Source organism: Haliaeetus leucocephalus, unplaced genomic scaffold (assembly GCF_000737465.1).
Source record: "Haliaeetus leucocephalus isolate CR32 unplaced genomic scaffold, Haliaeetus_leucocephalus-4.0 Scaffold1, whole genome shotgun sequence".
Lineage (NCBI taxonomy): Eukaryota > Metazoa > Chordata > Aves > Accipitriformes > Accipitridae > Haliaeetus > Haliaeetus leucocephalus.
In genome coordinates this window covers 11,693,204-11,710,778 of record NW_010972437.1, presented here as the reverse complement: position 1 = coordinate 11,710,778, position 17,575 = coordinate 11,693,204, and the positions used below count along the sequence as shown (strand labels likewise).

Here is a 17,575-nt window from a genome sequence, read left to right as displayed (position 1 = left end):
GTTTTGAAAAATGTGTGTGGAAAGGGCACCTTGGTGTTTTCCCTAGGATTTCTACAACTGAAATGAATTATGTTGTGTTACTCCCAAGTTTGCAAGTAATTCAGGCTCTGCCTTGTCACCATCTCTGCTGCCAGTGGTAGGCAGAACAGGAGGCAGCAGAAGTGCATCTAGTCAAAAGTGACACTGTGGATTGAGATTGTGAGTGGGGGAGAAAGAGAAGGAGAAAGAGAGAGACCATGTATTCAGCCAAGCACCTGTTGTGGTCTACAAAACCTTCTCCAATGTTACAAGACACTCACTTTCTAGTATCTGGCCACATGTAGGTTCACCTTAGCGTGGGGAAGTATCAGAAGCCTGACTTGACTCCTTAGTGGTACAAACCATTACTACCTCGGTCCTTACTACACAGCCCACTCTGCTGCACTTGGGGGAGTATCTGGTGTAGAACCTGTGTTCAAATCTTTATACCCAGGAGGTCTTCCCTTCATCAGTCCTGAGTCTTTCCCATTAGAGCGCTGGGGTTTTGCTGTGCAATGCACATGGACCACAAAGGCTCATCTATTTTCTTCACATCTACCTGGCTTGTTTTGGAGTGTTTATATTGTATAGATCTCTTTTTTGCTCCTTCTTTCCCATTAAACAGGTATTAGATCTTCAGTACTTGCAGCAGAAGAGAAGAGACTAACTACAAAGACATTTTATATACCTTAGGTATGCTAGAAATATCTGTAAGAAATTTAGAGATAGCTAGCATCAGAATTATAGTAATTGCCTTTCTAAACATTAGCATATAAAAATATACCAAATTAAGTTCACAGAGTAGAAGAAAATCTATTGCAGTCATGAAAACCTCTGAGACTAACTGCAGCTGACTGCAAATAAAGTCTAAATAAGAGCATGCGAAGGAACACACTGAAAAGTCTGACAGTCACGGAATCATAGAATCATTTAGGTTGGAAAAGACCTTCAAGATCATCAAGTCCAACCATCAACCATGCCCACTAAACCATGTCCTGAAGTGCCTTGTCTACACGCTTTTTGAATACCTCCAGGGATGGTGACTCAACCACTTCCCTGGGCAGCCTGTTCCAATACCTGACAACACTTTCAGTAAAGAATTTTTTCCTAATATCCAACCTAGACATCCCCTGCTGCAACTTGAGGCCATTTCCTTTCATCCTATTTCCAGCCACCTGACAGAAGAGACCAGCACCCACCTCACTACAACCTCCTTTCAGGTAGTTGTAGAGAGCGATAAGGTCTCCCCTCGGCCTCCCTTTCTCCAGACTAACAAACCCAGTTCCCTCAGCTGCTCCTCATAAGACTTGTGCTCCAGGCCCCTCACCAACTTGACTGCCCTTCTCTGGACACGCTCCAACACCTCAATGTCTTTCCTGTAGTGAGGGGCCCAAAACTGAACACAGTACTCAAGGTGTGGCCTCACCAGTGCTGAATGAGTGGCCTTAAAAACTGTTGGTATGAAAATTCACCCACAGCACCTCCTCAGTAAGGCAAGTGTGTGGTTCTCTTTCCTCCTTTTCTCTCATCCCCAGCTGTTCCTTGTCAGTACTCTTCTGTGCTTTAGGCTATAGCAGTGGCTGAAAAGGTCATGTTAATTTTCACCACTGCATGGATATGAGGTGGTCAGTAACTGGAAGAAAAAATACTGTCTTTATTACTCGTGCTGTCAGATTAGATGTAGGAAGTGTCTGATCTTTAAGCTGTTGCATGATAGAGTTTATAAATTGGTAGAAATCTGAAAACAGAGTGAATAGGTCACTAAGCGTAGTTTTAAAACCTGCTGTCATGTTGGATTTACAGAACTTGAAGACTTCTGGTAATAAACAAGCTTATAATGATTTGATAACTGTTGCTGTCTTTCATAAGGAAAATCTTTCCAGAGTTCATACCACCAGTGGAATACATTTTCAAAAACCTTTTGTAAATATTTAGTCTATTAATCTTCAGGATGATTTTAAATGCCACCTCCCAGTACAATTTATCTTACTGCATTTTCTTTTCATTTATAGACATTATGATAACAAGATAGGTCTCACAGTCAGTATTGTGTTTTCCTCATTATCTCAGCTTTCAGAGATCTCATGCCTGGAATCTTGATGCAGTTACTTACGACTTTCTTTGCATACTTAGGTTTCCCAGTAAACAGTGTTTCCCTGACTTCTTGACAACTAAGTGTCCCTTGACATTTAATTTAGCTGATGAGGTGATACAATTTTAGGTGTAAATTATACCTCCTATGTCAGCCCGCACCCCACCGAGGTATCTTCATGGGAGACTATGTGTAGGCAGTCATATCAGCCTTCCCTCCAGATACCCAGATACAGAAGGTAGTTTCATTTATGCAGAGGTCCTCTGGAGGAGTCTGAACAACTGAGCTTTCTGAGGGCATGTGCCTCTTCTGGTAATGCTGCCTGAACTCCTTCACAGGCAGCACTGCTCACTGGGCTTGCTGTATCAGACTCATAAGTAGAGTCATCCCGTGACAGGGTGGGACCTTCATGTGGAAGATGACAGTTGAAGTCCTTGGCAGTCTGTGCTTTTGTTCCTGGGGGACTTTGTCATCCTGAGTGTGAGGTGGGGCTGAATGGGGTTAGGTGCCTCCTTTGAAGTGTTATGTGCAACTCTGGCTTATTCTATGTGTAGATATTTTTGTTAAGCTAGGCCTCCGAATCTTTTGGAAATTATATGGTGTGTTCTGTGTTTCGTTTCATGAGAAGAATAATCAGGAAGAATATTAGAGAATTAACCAGAAGGGAAACTGCCATGCAGTGTATGGTGACTGTGGATGTGGTATAGGAAATAAAAGAGAAAATTACTGTCTTCCTACAATTCAAGTTCCTTATCAAGGTGGATTAAATGTGGACTAATAATGTATTATTTCTGGGAAAATGCTATTTTGGGAAAAACAGAACAAAGAAACGAATATAATCTGAATGGTGAGGAAGAACAAAAGAAAAAAACCTATAAAATTTTATTTTATCATATCCCAGATGAAACATTTCAATTTTCCATTTCTAAATCACTTTCAAGTCCAAATTCAGTAGAAGGTAGAACAAAACGTTTATCTACTCTTTGAATAAAATATTATTTCAACCCCTTGTGACATGCTTTCCTTTTTTTCATTTGGCCAACCAAAATGAGTTTTTCCCTTGTGTGATTTACTAGCTGAACTGAGAAAACAATTATTTCTCACATTCTTCCTTTAACTGAGTTCCAGGCATAGGACTGGATGCAGAGTATGGGAAAGTGAATGGTTGGGAAAGAAAACAGGAGAGTTTTATCCTCAAATGAAGCAGCATATATTTTGTGTGACTGACCAGGGATATAACATAGTTTTGCTCCTATGAGTTTTCAGCTGGATTATGGGTGAGATTTAAATAATATGCTACTAAGCTTTAGGATGTAATAGCTTGTCTAAAAATAGGATTGGATTATTAAGATTAATGTAATCTTTGTAGCTTTTGTTATTACTTAGAATGCAAGACATTCAGTCTTTAGTACTAGAATTGATGATATTTTCATATCCATTTCCAAGAAAAAGAAATGTTAAATGGGTAATTCAAGCATCTGTTAAAATCCAGCAGACAATATTTTAAAAGTCACTACATCCAAACAGCTCCATAGAACAAAGGATAAAACTTTTAAATTAAAATTGTACTATGAGGGAAATTTTCTGTCTCAATTATTATGTGTGCTTAGTTGAAACCTACATGAATTTCAGCTGGTTGGTTGTTCACATTCAGCTCACTGCACATCCTAAGGACTGCATGAAACATTTTATTTACACTGATCATCAGCATCCCTGTTGCACAAGCTTGTTTTCTGACAGTTCCAAAAGGGAATTATAGTTGTTTAACCTTAAGCATGACAGTAATATAGTATGATTGAAAACAAAAATGTGTCGCTTGTTCATTGAATGATTTGTATTTGATAAAAGGACATTTTTTTTCCTTTGGTGTTATTTTTTAACTTCTGTGAATTTCTTAAGCCCTAGCAGAGCTTTGAACCTTATTGATCATGTCACCAGCATTCACTGAAGAAAAATACCAGTTACTGATGTCAGTTACAATTATGTAGTTTACAGTGGTACAAGGGACATTATTTTTACAGTTACAAAGTTTCATCTGATATTACAGTTTTTGTGCATGTGTATACATAACATGAGGTGCTGGGTTTGTGTGTTTCAGAACCTTGTAGTTTCTTAAAACCAAACTTAGTGTATTGGAATTAAATGTTTAGAGTTTTTGCACTAAATCCTGTATATTTAAAATCTGACACCAAGATTGTAGTGGTACGTGATTCTCATGAATCCTTAGTTAACAGCCTTGCCTCCATCCCTACAATAAAGTAGCTTTCTAGCTTGAGTTCAGCTTAGTAGTGTAATTTCAAACAAGCTTTAAAACAGCCTTTATGGGAAATCACACAAATAAGTACAATATAGATTTATTAGAACCCTCCAAGTCATGCTTTAGGGAAGATGAAAGAGGGAAATGTTTTAGCACAACTTCTGATAAAATAAAGGCAGTGTGCTCCAGTCAAGAAAGCAGGCCTTGTAGCATTAAGAGTAGACACGTCTGACTGCCTCAGATTGCTTTTGTGCATGTGAAGCACAAGGCAGCAGACACACAAATGTAAATACCACATCATCCATTGAATGGCTTTATACATCTATACCTGACTGAATGTGCCATCACTGTCTTTCAGAAATATCGACAGTATATGTCTGGACTTCTCACTCCTCCTTATGGTGTTATGGAAACTGGCTCCAACAATGACAGTAAGTATGAGAAAATAGACATCAGATATTAGAAAAAAGAGAAAAGAGAAGAAAGGGGAAGATGAAAGTCCTCTGGTTTGGGGTGTTAGAATTAAAATGTTAAATTCAATTCAATATTACGACTGTATTAATACTGCATATAGTAAGAAATACTTTGGAACTTGCCTAACTGTATTCAAGTGTACACGGAGCTGTACACAGATTTGCACCACGAGCCAGGCCTGGTGACTAAAGCATACTGTATGATGTCATGTAACATTTAACTGGTTATAGATGTTACATGAATTCCATGAAACGTTGCCATGAGTCCTGCTATTAGAATAAATATAACAAACTGGCTTATTGTTTTAGTTAGGGTGGGCTACACAACATGATTGGGAACTTAGGTTAGTGCTTGGGCAGACAGCCTGCAGTAAACATGCTGCTGTTAGTTACATAGCTAAGTTTGGGTATGTCTGCCTCATGAGAGCCTGTCTAACTGGGGGATAGTGCTGTAGACATGAATCCATTGGAACTCACTTCTGTAAATCAAGGGACTTCTATTTAGTTGCCAGATGATTATTCAGTTGCCACCCAGGACAATATCTGATAGCTAGCAACTGCATCTGCAAATTTTGTCCCATATGTTACGTGTTCAATGTGTTCTATTTGTGAAACAGTAGCATAGCATAGCATAGCATAGCGTAGCAATGCTAGTTATTGCAAACTCAGTGTCCAATTTGACTTCCAGGTACTAAACCACAGATAATGTTAAATAAAAAAATATAAATAATTCCTGTATATATACTTCAAATATCAAGTTGTGAGAAAGTACTATGTTTAGCAAGCTGTTTATAGTATTTACACAAGTTAGCTTTTTGTCTTTTTTGTGTTCACGAGAGAAAATTTTTGTCTGAATAAATCTGTTTTGCTCTTAAAAAAGTCATAGATTAATCTGTATGTTACCAAAGTATTGAACCCTCCAATTCCCCATTCTATTGATAAATATCTCCATTGTTACTTAAAGAATGTACAGTATGTATTTATTTTCTGTGTTCTTTTTTTAGGGATGCCAGATAAGGACAGTATGTCAAGCAGTGCTCTTTGCCAAGTTTCTAAAAATTGTAATAAGGTAAATCACACCTAGCTTTGCCTTTGTTTTTTTGATGGGGGAGGCGGGGAGGAATTTGGTAATGAAAAATGCAAAAGTACAGCATTAAATTGAAAAGAATCAGGTGCAAATACAAAGCATGTGGTTGATGCATGTGAGTACAGTATACAAATTATAAGGATGCTTTAGACATTGTGTCATATAACTGGAGAAAGCAACTGGTTCAGGATCAGCATTAGTGGAAAGTGTACTGCTGCCAAAATTTGTGTTACAATCTGGTTGTCCTGTCTTTTGTTGGAAAGGTGCTGAGGGTAAAGAAGAAAAGCAGCACTGTGACAAGACCAGTGCAAGCCAATGGATCATAAAATTTATAACTAAATCCTAAATTCAGGGTGAATTTTCTCTTGTGTTCAGAGAACAGCTTTATGTCCCAATTCCCCTTTTTGTAAAATAGTTCTGTGCCTTCAGTCTCACCAGATGAGGGCCCACATGAAAGAACTCATGAATTTTTCTATGCTGGGTTTAAAGTAATTGTAATAGTGGGAAGAAATATTATCAAGCATTGCTGTAAAGGTTAATAACTTAGAATTTTTTATGGCAGGAGTAGAAAAGTTACAGTAATAAACAGATGCTTGGATGCCTTGTTTCTGGACATAGGAGTTTAATTGGATGCATTTGTGTGATGTCTTTAAAAGGTTAAAGGTATTTTTGTTACACAAAAAACATCTCTTGACAGCAGATAAAGACAATGAATATTTTAGTGTGTTTCCTTAATGCGAAAATAACTACTTCCACCTCTCCCTGTCTGTCTGTCCTGCTTCCTCAAGGGTACTGACCTTTCTTAATTGTCACATTCAGCCTTTATTAAATGTATAAACGTAACAGTATGCAGTTCCTTTTTCTACAGTCTTATTCACTAAGGCTATACCACTTCCTGACACAGCCTTATCCTGTAGGAAAATAAACATTTTTCCATGCACTGAGTAATAATTCTTAGATACTTAGATAGCACCTTTCATTCTGTAAGTATTTTACAAACAGTTATGAGTTAAGTCACAGTGCTTCTCTAAGATGTTGGCGTTTCAATGCTACACTGGGAGTTAAGCCAGACCAGAAGTCTTGCCTGACCTCCCAATGAAAGCACCAGGCATAGAATCCAAACTAAAAGATGTTGTATTTTCTGAAGCAGATAGAGGTTACAAGGTAAAAATATCCATCTTTCCTATAAGGTGATATCCCCCCAGTAATGGGCAATGATACTCAACTAAGGGAAGTATACACTTTCAGGTACAAAGTATTTTAGAAACAGAGCAAAATTTATTGATTGATACTGCTGCCAATAGCTGGGCTTTTCTAGCCCAACAGGACTCTTCCCGCACCAAGTAACGTTCAGCTGGGTAGGAGATAGAACTTGGCTGGGGCAGGCTCAAACCGTTCAACGACTTTTACAGGAATAAGGTCCTTTGCAAACCATATTAACTTACTTTTCAAGACACACATATAAAGCAGCCATCCTTCTCCCTCCCACACTGTACACATTTCTGTGGAGAGAAGCTGAGAGAGTAAATATGTGACAGATACTTGTCACTTTGGTTAATCCTGGAGGAACTCAGACAGTCCCATGACAAATGTGGCAGAAGAACCTACACAGCACAGAAATAGTTCATGAATCCTAGTTCTGTGTTTTTGCCATGTGGCCATGGTTCTCTTTAGTTATATTAAGTGAAAGGTAAATGCAGCAGAAATAAACACCCAAGAACTTTGTTTACTGCATGCAAGATTCATTCCTGCAATTTTAAACTGTACAACTGTTAACAGTGCTTATACAACATGTCAATCTTCATGCCCTGCAGTCACTTTTGAGTGATCAGGGAGGTACTGGGATTGCAGGGCCAAATTCCCAGAATTGTTGCCAGCTATTCAAAATATGAAATAACAGGGTACCAGAAAACAGCCTTGTGTTTGTAGATTTTATATATTTTGTTTATTTTAGGGTGATACATGACTGTGAAACTGGCTACTGCATCAGGGAAGGGCATTCATCCAGGGAAAGGGAAGTGTTTGCAGGACATCTTTACACTACTTTATATCTTTAGATTGCCAGAATGATGCCTGTGGGACTGGCAGCAAATACAGCTCAGAGAGGCCCGCAGGCTACTCTGTAATGTCCAGAAAAAGAGTAAGTGAGGAACTTTATGAGATTCAGAGAAAGTTCCTCAAAATCTTTCATATGGTAAGAAAACATTACACTCTTAGACAGAAGGAGATAACATAATGTCTTCAGTAGTTCTGATCATAATGATGCATTTCTTTCGGGAGGGGATTGTTTTTTTTAATTTTACAGGGAAGTTTATAACTAAAAATAATTTGCTTCAAATATAATTTAACATATTCCACTCTTGAAATATGAAATGCATGTTTTTCTCTTTTAGCCCGTGCTGAATCTTTTACAAGCACTGTAATACATGATTTTCCATATTTGCTAATTATTTGAGTTCCATCTTCATAGCCTAATTTTTTTCTCCTGTCACATCTATTAGATGAGTAACATAAGATTTTTCTTCTAATATATGCCTTGAAATATTCCCACCATATGGGGTTGTTTGGTTTTCCTAGTTCATTAAAATCTATAAAAAAAATTCTATTTGGGGAAGGCAGCAAAGTGATTTTTTTTTTTTATCAAACACAAATTCATTTGCATTTAGGGTTACATTATTGCACATCATTTAATGCAATGTAGCAGTTAAATTGAGCATAAAATACTGAGACAGAGTACGCTACTGTCCCCAGTTATATTTTGGGAAATGGAAACAAAGTCAATTTAAAGCTGTCTTACGTAAGGGAAAATAACACAGCTTCAGTCTTTTTAACTTGTCAGTCTAATATCTGTACACCGGTCTCTCTAGCTCTAGTTTCTGAAAATTCTCATGGGGTAGAGTTGGATATAGCTGGATCTGTGAGATGAAAATAACCCTAAAGCCAAAATGACAAAATCAATAATAATTTCAAATACATTTTTGGGAAATATACAGAAGAGTACTTAGAACGCAGGGGAGGTCGTGTTCCAGCATGTGGACAGAATAGGTAGTGGTTCTGTTTCCATATATTACCAGCAGGGCTGGCAGCAGGGTTGCATGGTGGTTCCCACTACAAGATCTGTTCTTACAATTTGGCCACTTTTTCACTGTTTACACTGAATTTGCCATGCTGAGAGTATGCTTCTGGCTGATTTTTAAATTGAAATGGATCAAACCTCTGACATTGAGGTTGGGGGAAAATACATAGCACAGATTAAATAGCTCTTCCCAGGGATACACTAGCAATCCTGTCCTTTGGACTAGGACCTCGACATTTGGGGCTTGTTCTGGCAGTAAGAAGTGTCATTTGCAACCCCCTACAAAATAAACCGTATTGTTATGCCTTGAAAAATCTCTGTTGAAACTGGCTCACTAGAGGCTCATTACAGTGTAACTGCAAGCCTGTGCACACAGGCTGTGCATGTTACACGTGCAGAATTCCCACGCTATTCGTCTTTGGTCCTGGACTGCTTGGGCATTCCTGTGTCGATGCTTAACAGTGTGGATTTTCTCACAATCACTCATTCTAGTTGCTAGAGCAACATTTTGATTATTATAAAGCCAGACACTAATTGAAAACCACAGTTGTCTCCCCTGTGCTTTTACACCCTCTATTGCTGCCCAAGTAGGAAATGAGTAAAGAAATAGCCCATTCTTCTCTGGAGACATGACATACATGATAGTTTTAAAGAAGAGGGCATTGCAGAAATGAGTTGTAGAGACACAAGAATGAATGTGGGTAAGAACAGAGGACAGACCCATCGAGAGCATGAATCTCCACTCTCCTATGGAGTGTGGTGCTGAATGCTTTTTTCTGCTATCTGTAAATGTCTTAAACTCCTTTGCAAACTGTGGATGCTATGGCTAAGAGAGCATAGGAGTGATCCACAGAAAGAATAGAAATCTGTGATTAATAACAATTATTGTATTTATTCCATTAGTTGATAGTCAAAAAGTCATAACCCTGCTAATGATCCAAGCTGAAGTTTTAGGTTGTTTTCCACAATGGAATCTCCGTATTGCAGTTTGCTAAAAGAACCTCCACATCCTGAAGAAACCACACAAAAAAAATTATGCTTGAAAGGAAGGCTGAAAAATTAAGTGCTCAGAAGCAGAAAATTTCAAGAATGGAGGCTGACTGAGCAGTGTTAATGAAGTCCTCTTATCCATGTTTCTTATGGTACAGACTTCAGTTCTTCATGTTTATTATGTTACAGACTTTGATTACCTGCTCACATATATTTTTCCTGTGACACACTCAATTAAAACAACTTCTCACCTCAAAAACCACGCTAGCTTTCTTTTTGTATAACTTAATCTCTATAACTGTTTGAAACCTACATAAATTTGTGCCACCTTCATTGAAAGCATGCATCCTGAAGGGGTGAAAGTGCTGCTTCATGTCCTTTATACTGAGGAAACCATACTGAACACAGAAGATAAAAGCAGGTTAAGTTGTGCAAATTCATACAGTCATTCTTGCTATTGGGTGAGGAATATGTTTTTTTTCTGAAACCTCTCTCATGCTTTATTTCCATTACGTTCCCCATATTGACTTCAGGTTTCTATTGTGATAAAGAGTTGCAGGAGCTCCCTCTAGTGCATGAAGTAAAATTCGAAAAACACACGGATAAAGTTTGTGACCCTTACAGGCTGAGACATCCCCTTTATGTTTTTCATGTAATGACTCCAGATCCTCTAGACTGGAAGCTTATTGGAAGTGATTTATTTGAAGGTATTTTTTATAGCAAAGCTCCTATAGGATGTGCTGAAATACTCCTCTGAAAGTCTCCTTTCATCCATCTTCTTCATGCGATAAAATGTAGACTCCTTTTCTTTACTGAATTTTCAATAAGGCTTAGGTGCCATGCTGATTTTTATGTATTTAAATAATTGGAATGATTGTGAAAACATGATTTGCTATTTTATCAACTCTAAATGCATTTAATAAAATTATATTGAAAAGATCTTTCAGTTGACAGAGAAGGACATAATCTAAGTGTTAATCCACAAAGTATTGCAATTTTCAACATTGCCAGGCAAATGAATATTCACTTATTTCAATTTTCAAGCACTTAAGTATAGCTCTGGGCATTTGAAAGTATACTGTTTGTAAAGATGACATTACAATTCACTAGAACCAGCCTTGAAAAGCCCACACAAGCAATAATCATGTTCATTCACCATATTAGCTATTCTAGCAATAAACACAATAATTTGACTTCTGATTTCCCTATATTTCAATTTACTTTTCCCAGATGACCAAGAAGAAAGCTTATCTTTTAACATATTCTGTAGATTGTGAAATGTGGAATTTGATAGAGCATTAGCAGAACGCTAAAGGAAATGTTTCACATACTCATGAAATTGTGAGCCTACAAGAAAAAATAAAGAGAGAGAGAGAACAGGAAAGCAGGCAGTGTTCTAGCAAGGTACAACGACAAGGTGTTTGTTTGGAAGTGGTAACCTCTCCAACGTGTTATAACAGAACTGATTTTCTGTGTGGATGGTTTATATAACTGTCTAGTGATATGTGTGCATTAATTCCTATCCTCTCTTGGGCTGTGTGTCAGAGTCAGTTCTCCTATACAATGTTAGCATAGGGTTAAAAAAATAATTGCCTTTAATTTTCTGGTTTTAAAGTGGTTGTATAAAAGCACTATGTGCAAATATTTCTAATAATGTCTTGATGCAGTCCTAACCGTACCAATTACTTTTAAGGGCTGCTCTGATATTTTGGCACCAATTTCACATATATGAAAGTAATTTGCTTAGAGGTCTGTTCAAGTTCTTCATTTTGCTCTTAAGTGGAAGTGCTCAGGGTTCAATCATTATCACAGCCTGTAACAGTTTGGCTAGTGCAGAGGCTGTGCATATAGTCCCTGGCAATGAGTCACATGGTGATAGCATATGGCAGGAGAGATAACAAAGACAGGAGCATGAGATGAGTAGGAGTCTGTGAAAAATACATTTTTCATACGTTAGTAATGGACTTCATCATGAAAAATGTGAAGATCTTTCTATGTCATCAGAGCTCTTTAATGTAAACAAAATTGTTAGTAGGTCTGCTGGCTTACATAAGTAGGCTTTGCATAAACTAAATTGTTGCAGAACTGTCAGGGAAGGTTTTGGTACATCACTATCTCCAGTTCCAGCCATATAGAGATGATACACAGCTGTAGGCTTCCCTTCCAAATGCCAGTGTGAATAGTGATGCCTCAAAGAAAAGCTTGCACCACCCTATCTTCTGTTATCCAATTCAGCTACCTGATAATCTATGAAATATCTGTGACCCATGATTTCATTGTGTATCCTGAATTCTGGAGACCCTAATGGCAGTTTCTACTGGAAACAGTTTCTTCTGCCATATCTAATAATGTAATTGAGCTCCCATCTGACCAATACAGAACTAGCCAGAGTAGCCCCAATAGGAAACCTGCAGATGTGATTAGTGATTCTCATTTGATCTATTACTATACAGGAATGAGCAGCATTGTGGAGAAAAAGAACAGAATACTTGGTCCGGGTTGCTGTATAATTACCAGTGTACATGTCAAATTAACTTAATTTCTCTTCACTGTGTACTTGATTGAGTTCAAGGATCCCTGGTCCTTGAAGCCCTTCCATGAATTTGGAAGAAAAACTATGGTCCCTTCTTTCTACAATGAGGAGTTTTCATTGTGGTGATTCTTAAGGACAGCTCTAAGGATAAATAGAGCTGTCTACAATGATAGTGAGATTGGTAAGAGATCGAGGCAAGACTTCTCTTGGTAGATGAATTAAACTTTTTGCAGAAAAGGGCAGAATTTTGCAACCCACATTTTCTAAGAGCAATAACAACAGAGGATTAAATATATGTAGGTGTATTTCAGGTTTAAAATATAAACAAATTCCCACATTTATCTTGGGAGAAGATGAATAACGGGAAAAATAGTGAATAGTGTCCAATAGCACAGCACGGTTGAATTGTGAGCATCTGAAGACAGAGCCTCCTATTCCTGTCACAGCTGCAAAACGTTCCAGAAGCAACCACTGCCCTTCGCTCAGGAATGGAAAACCAAGCTTGGAAAAATGTGTCTGCATCTGTACTATTCTTTAAGTGCTGCAATGAATTTCTGAGTCATTGTGAAACTACTTGCAAGATCCGAATCAGGGTAGTGTGGGTTTTATCATGAGGGAGAAGTGGAAAGACGAAGAATGAGAGGTACAGGGGAGAGAAAGAGACCTCCTCTGTTACCAGCAGAACAATCCATACACTCAAGTGAATGTTAGAGCTAAACTGTATGAGTTTTTAGTTCCATGACTTTTACATCTGAGTATTAATATGTTTGATCTCCACAGTATTTGTCTAAATGAAGAGTCCCTCAAGCAGTTGTTGTTGTTGTTGTTATTTTGGTGCTCTCCACTTCTCTTGCTTTTTTTTAATTTTTATGTCAGCCTTTATTGCAATTTATGTGTATCCTAAAACCTTGTAATTCTTGTTTGTGCTGGGTGCTGTGATGCAAAGGAGGGATGACGCCTCTGCTACAAAGAGCTTGCAGTCATGGAAAAGATGGAGTGACTGTCAGACAGAAAGATGTTTGTTTACTCAGAACTTTGTAAGGCATGGGATTCATACGTGTTCATACATTTCAAATGAGTTTTGTTACAGGAGCTTATTGTGATCAGTCTTTGGTGTGATAATCCTAAGAGACACTGGGAGTGGGAGGAAGAAGTTCAGAAATCAATAGACAAATGAAAAACTAAGTGATATATATTTCTTTTTTAATCTTGTAATTTGGAGGGGATCTAACTCACACTGTTGGCCTTCTTCAGAGTAGCAGAGTAAGCAAGTACTCACCTCTTCCCTGACTAACCTTCTTCCCACAAAAGGGTTATGGAGGTGCTTGGAGTAGCACGGGAAAGGCAATTTTGCTGAAGAGACGTTTTCACTTTCTGACTCCGCTTGCCTAGCTGAATGACTGTTGCTATCATAATTTAGATAAATAAAATAAATAATGGAAAGATAATAGAAATTCCTAGAAAATGCTAGAATTTGTAAAATACTTAATATTGTAAAGTAGGTGTGGGACCTTCTTTCAATAGGAGCATCACTCTCAGTTCCAATTGTCTGGGGAAACAGCATATTGCCTTACATACCAGTGCTGGCAAGGGCAGTCTGATAGTATATACTGTGGAGTCACATTTGATGACTCTTGCTCCTTGGCTGTGTCTTCTGTGTGATTCTGTCCCAACCCATAAAAAACATGCACATATGCTCCATTTGTCTCTTGCAGCTGAAAGGCAGAAAGAGGGGGTAATTATACTGAGAAAAAAAGATAGTCCTTTTCAAGGTTCTTGTCTTCAGACAAGTCAAGCGTATACAAGTAACGCATTTGGCACTTATATTTGAAACAGCAAAATGAATTTTTTTGAATCTTGTAATTATTTTCTCAAGTTTGGCAGAAAAATTGGATCAGGGTTCTTAAAATCAGATTCCTTCTAGTCACTCATGTCATCTCTCGCAGAACATTTTGACTGTCTGTCCTACAATGCATGCTGGAAATTGGTATTCCACAAAGTCATTTATAGTTCTGAGTCAGTAAGAAGTAATCAGTGTGTCCGATCTGATCATTTAGCAGCATCTTTTTTTGTCTATGTACAGATGACAAAAATTTGAGAGGTTAATAAATAGTGGGGAAAAACTGTCCAGTGATTTTGTTGTTCTTTTTGTGTTAGCTAGTCAAGAACCAGGAGCCTCTTGTGCTGGCTCCATGCAAAGAGCACCACCACTAAAACAAGTGTTCGGTTTGTGGTGCTCATTTAGAGCCTTTTCGAGTTAGAACTGCTGAGGTAAAAATGTCAGCTATCTGTGACAGAGCTGAAAATGTAATTAGGACTATTATCTCCAGTGATGGTTAAGGAGCAAGTGCTGTTCAGGTATTTAAAGATTTATGATTTATGACTTTTCATTATTTATTCTTTTTGTAAATTTGCTTCTGGAAGAAAGCTTGGCACAAGATTGTGAACCTGTTTGATCTTTGTGTGCTCTATCATCAGTGATGCAGCTGTCTTAAAATTAAAGATGGCAGTTAGTGAGGAAATACAAATACACATAGCTGAGTTGACTAGTAGAGAAATGAAAAGAATACATAATTTAGGTTCCAAAATAAAAATGAAAAAGAAAAAAAACACAAGCTTACTTCCAATACCAGTTATTACACTGCTTCTAATCAGGATTACTCAGCCACACTTGTTTTCATCTTAGGAAATTAAATTATATAAACAATCTTTATAATAAGTTTAACTATGAACTGGATGGAGAAAGAGCCAGTAGCTTAACAAGGGAGAATTATGATTAAGTCTTTGTAAATCTCCCAGTGCTCCTTTGTCCATCCTCACTCTTTAAAGCAGCTGAGTTTAAATGCATGAATCTGAGGAAGCTAAAGAAACATCTTTCATGCCACTCTCTCCTTGTAGCCTTTTGCACAATGGCTCAGATGGTTACTTTTCACCCAAACCCATTTTCTGTCCCAGCACACCTTAAAGCCACATGAGGGCCAGCAGTGACAGCAGAAGCAGAGGTAGGAGGGGGTGGCTGTGCAATAGGAAGATGGTGGGAGCATCAGCTCCCAGAGCAGAGCACATTTGGCCCCAGGGAGAACTGCAGGGCTGTGGCTGCCCTTCACAGCAGCTTCCAGTGACCTTCACTGGGACTGTAGGGCACCTGTCCTCCCCTGTGTCCCCCCTCTGACGTTCCTTCTCTCTACATCCAGCTACACGTCCACTCTCCTGCATCACACTGACAGTCCTGCTTGCCTGGTGGTAAGGGAGCAGAACTGTCAGGAACACATAAACCTTTCTTCTGAGCTTAATTTTCTGATGTTTTGGATGAAAATTAGCTTCCTGGCCAGGGCCAGCACAAGCAACAGGGCAAAGCCTGGGTGTGGGGTTCAAGGAGGGGATGGACCACAGCAGTCCTGTTTGAGGCTGCTGTGAACTGTCTGCAGCCTTAAATGTCTAGCCTCTGCACAACCAGACCGAGACTCTCTCCTGCCCCAAACCTGGCATTTCTGCCAGCCCATGTCAGCTGCAGGGGAAGCAGAGGGACAACTGGCAGGCGATCATTTTGTCAGGTCAGCTTGCAGCTCTATTGCAATTCACTGCTAAATCTCAAATCAATCTGTGTGATTTCAGTCTCCTGTGTTTAAATACAGATTTGTATAATGTATTCCTGTTATTGCTGTAATACGCATACAGATTCAGGCAAATATTTGTTCCCCTCTCTCTCCCTCCTCTTGAGTTGTCTTAATTGTGCTCAGAGCCAGTCTAGATTAGGGATTTTCAGCTTGTGGTCTGCAGGCTGCTGGGTTCTGGCAGCTATTCCAAATGAGTCTGTGAAACAAACCTAAGAAAAGCCTGTTGTCATTAGCTGCACAAGGTTCCTCCTCTTGACTGGCAAAACTATAGGGGTCCACAAGATAATAGAGCCTACCCTCCCCCTTTTGTTTCCCCCAATTCAGTTTACACACTGCTGAGTGTCAGTGTTAGCTGCTGCAGATTCCAGGGCAATGTTGGAAAAACCTGTGTCGACAAAACTGTAACAGTAAGGTTTCTGGCATTCCTTATACTGTAAATGTATAGCCACTCCTCTACAGCAGTCCTGGGCCTGTGTAATAGAATGGCTCTCTTGTCTTCCTGGTATACTGGTCCAAACTGGGGAAGGAGGAGGGAGAAGAAAACCAGGAAGTTGCTTTGCTAGAGTTCCTGAATGCTACTTGGTCTGTTTGGTTTCTTCAGTGTTACACTCAGTGTTCTTGAAATGCTGTCTTTTGTGTTTTGTCTGGCTTTTCTGCTATGAAGTTTGGGGTATAGAACCTGGATTGCTGCCTGGAATGTGCTGTGTGACCTTGTGGCAGTACAGACACAGGACAATCTGCAATAATATTGGACTTCACTGTACCAGAAATTCCTCTGGGGAGGATGCATCTTCCTTTCCCCAAGACAGTGTCCTAGACCAACTGTCATGGAGAAGCTGAAGATTCTTACATTATTGCAGAAATGATTTTTTTAAAACACAAGTTAGCTGAGAATACTCTATGTACATTCAGTATTTCCAGGCAAGGTGGTTTGGATTACAGTAATTAAACTTCTCTGGAACAGCAAACATTTTCACACTGTGATTTTCTTAACATAGTACAACAGTCCTTATCCTTTATACAGCCCGCAAAGAGTCACTAAAGAGTCAATTAAGCCAAAGGAGATTTTCAGATTATGTTTAAAAAGGAGGTGAGTGGTTGACAGATGGCAGGGACAGAATATCAGCTGGACGAAGCAATATTTTTAGCGATGATGTGAAAATTAATGCCAACATTAAAGAGAAATAGGAGAAGGGGGATAAATTACAAAATACATACAATAGGTCCCTTTCCATTTCACAAGGGCAGGGCTGGTTCTGTGATATCCCTAAAAGCCAGACATCACAGAATTTACACAGCTTGGGCTACATACTGAGAGAGGTAAAAAGAGGTCATCTCTTTCAGAAACATACTATGGTGAATTGGGATGTAAAGAGATGTGGTTAGCTAGGGAAAATGTCAGGTAGAGTAATTTCACCTCTCTGTATCAGTC

At 38.7% G+C, this 17,575-nt stretch overlaps 1 protein-coding gene across 3 annotated transcripts in view; it reads left to right on the top strand.

Annotated features, from left to right (window-relative positions):
• RAPGEF4 (Rap guanine nucleotide exchange factor (GEF) 4) overlaps positions 1-17,575 on the top strand; it is a 158,151-nt gene that overhangs the window by 72,409 nt on the left and 68,167 nt on the right. For 2 of the 3 annotated variants that reach the window (XM_010566634.1, XM_010566627.1), the window contains exons 5-7: positions 4,726-4,798; positions 5,845-5,862; positions 6,960-6,961. In XM_010566634.1, the coding sequence (XP_010564936.1) occupies positions 4,726-4,798; positions 5,845-5,862; positions 6,960-6,961 (93 nt within the window). Of the gene's footprint in view, positions 1-4,725; positions 4,799-5,844; positions 5,910-6,959; positions 6,962-17,575 lie in introns of all 3 variants that reach the window. The other variant, XM_010566619.1, reaches the window with a different exon arrangement.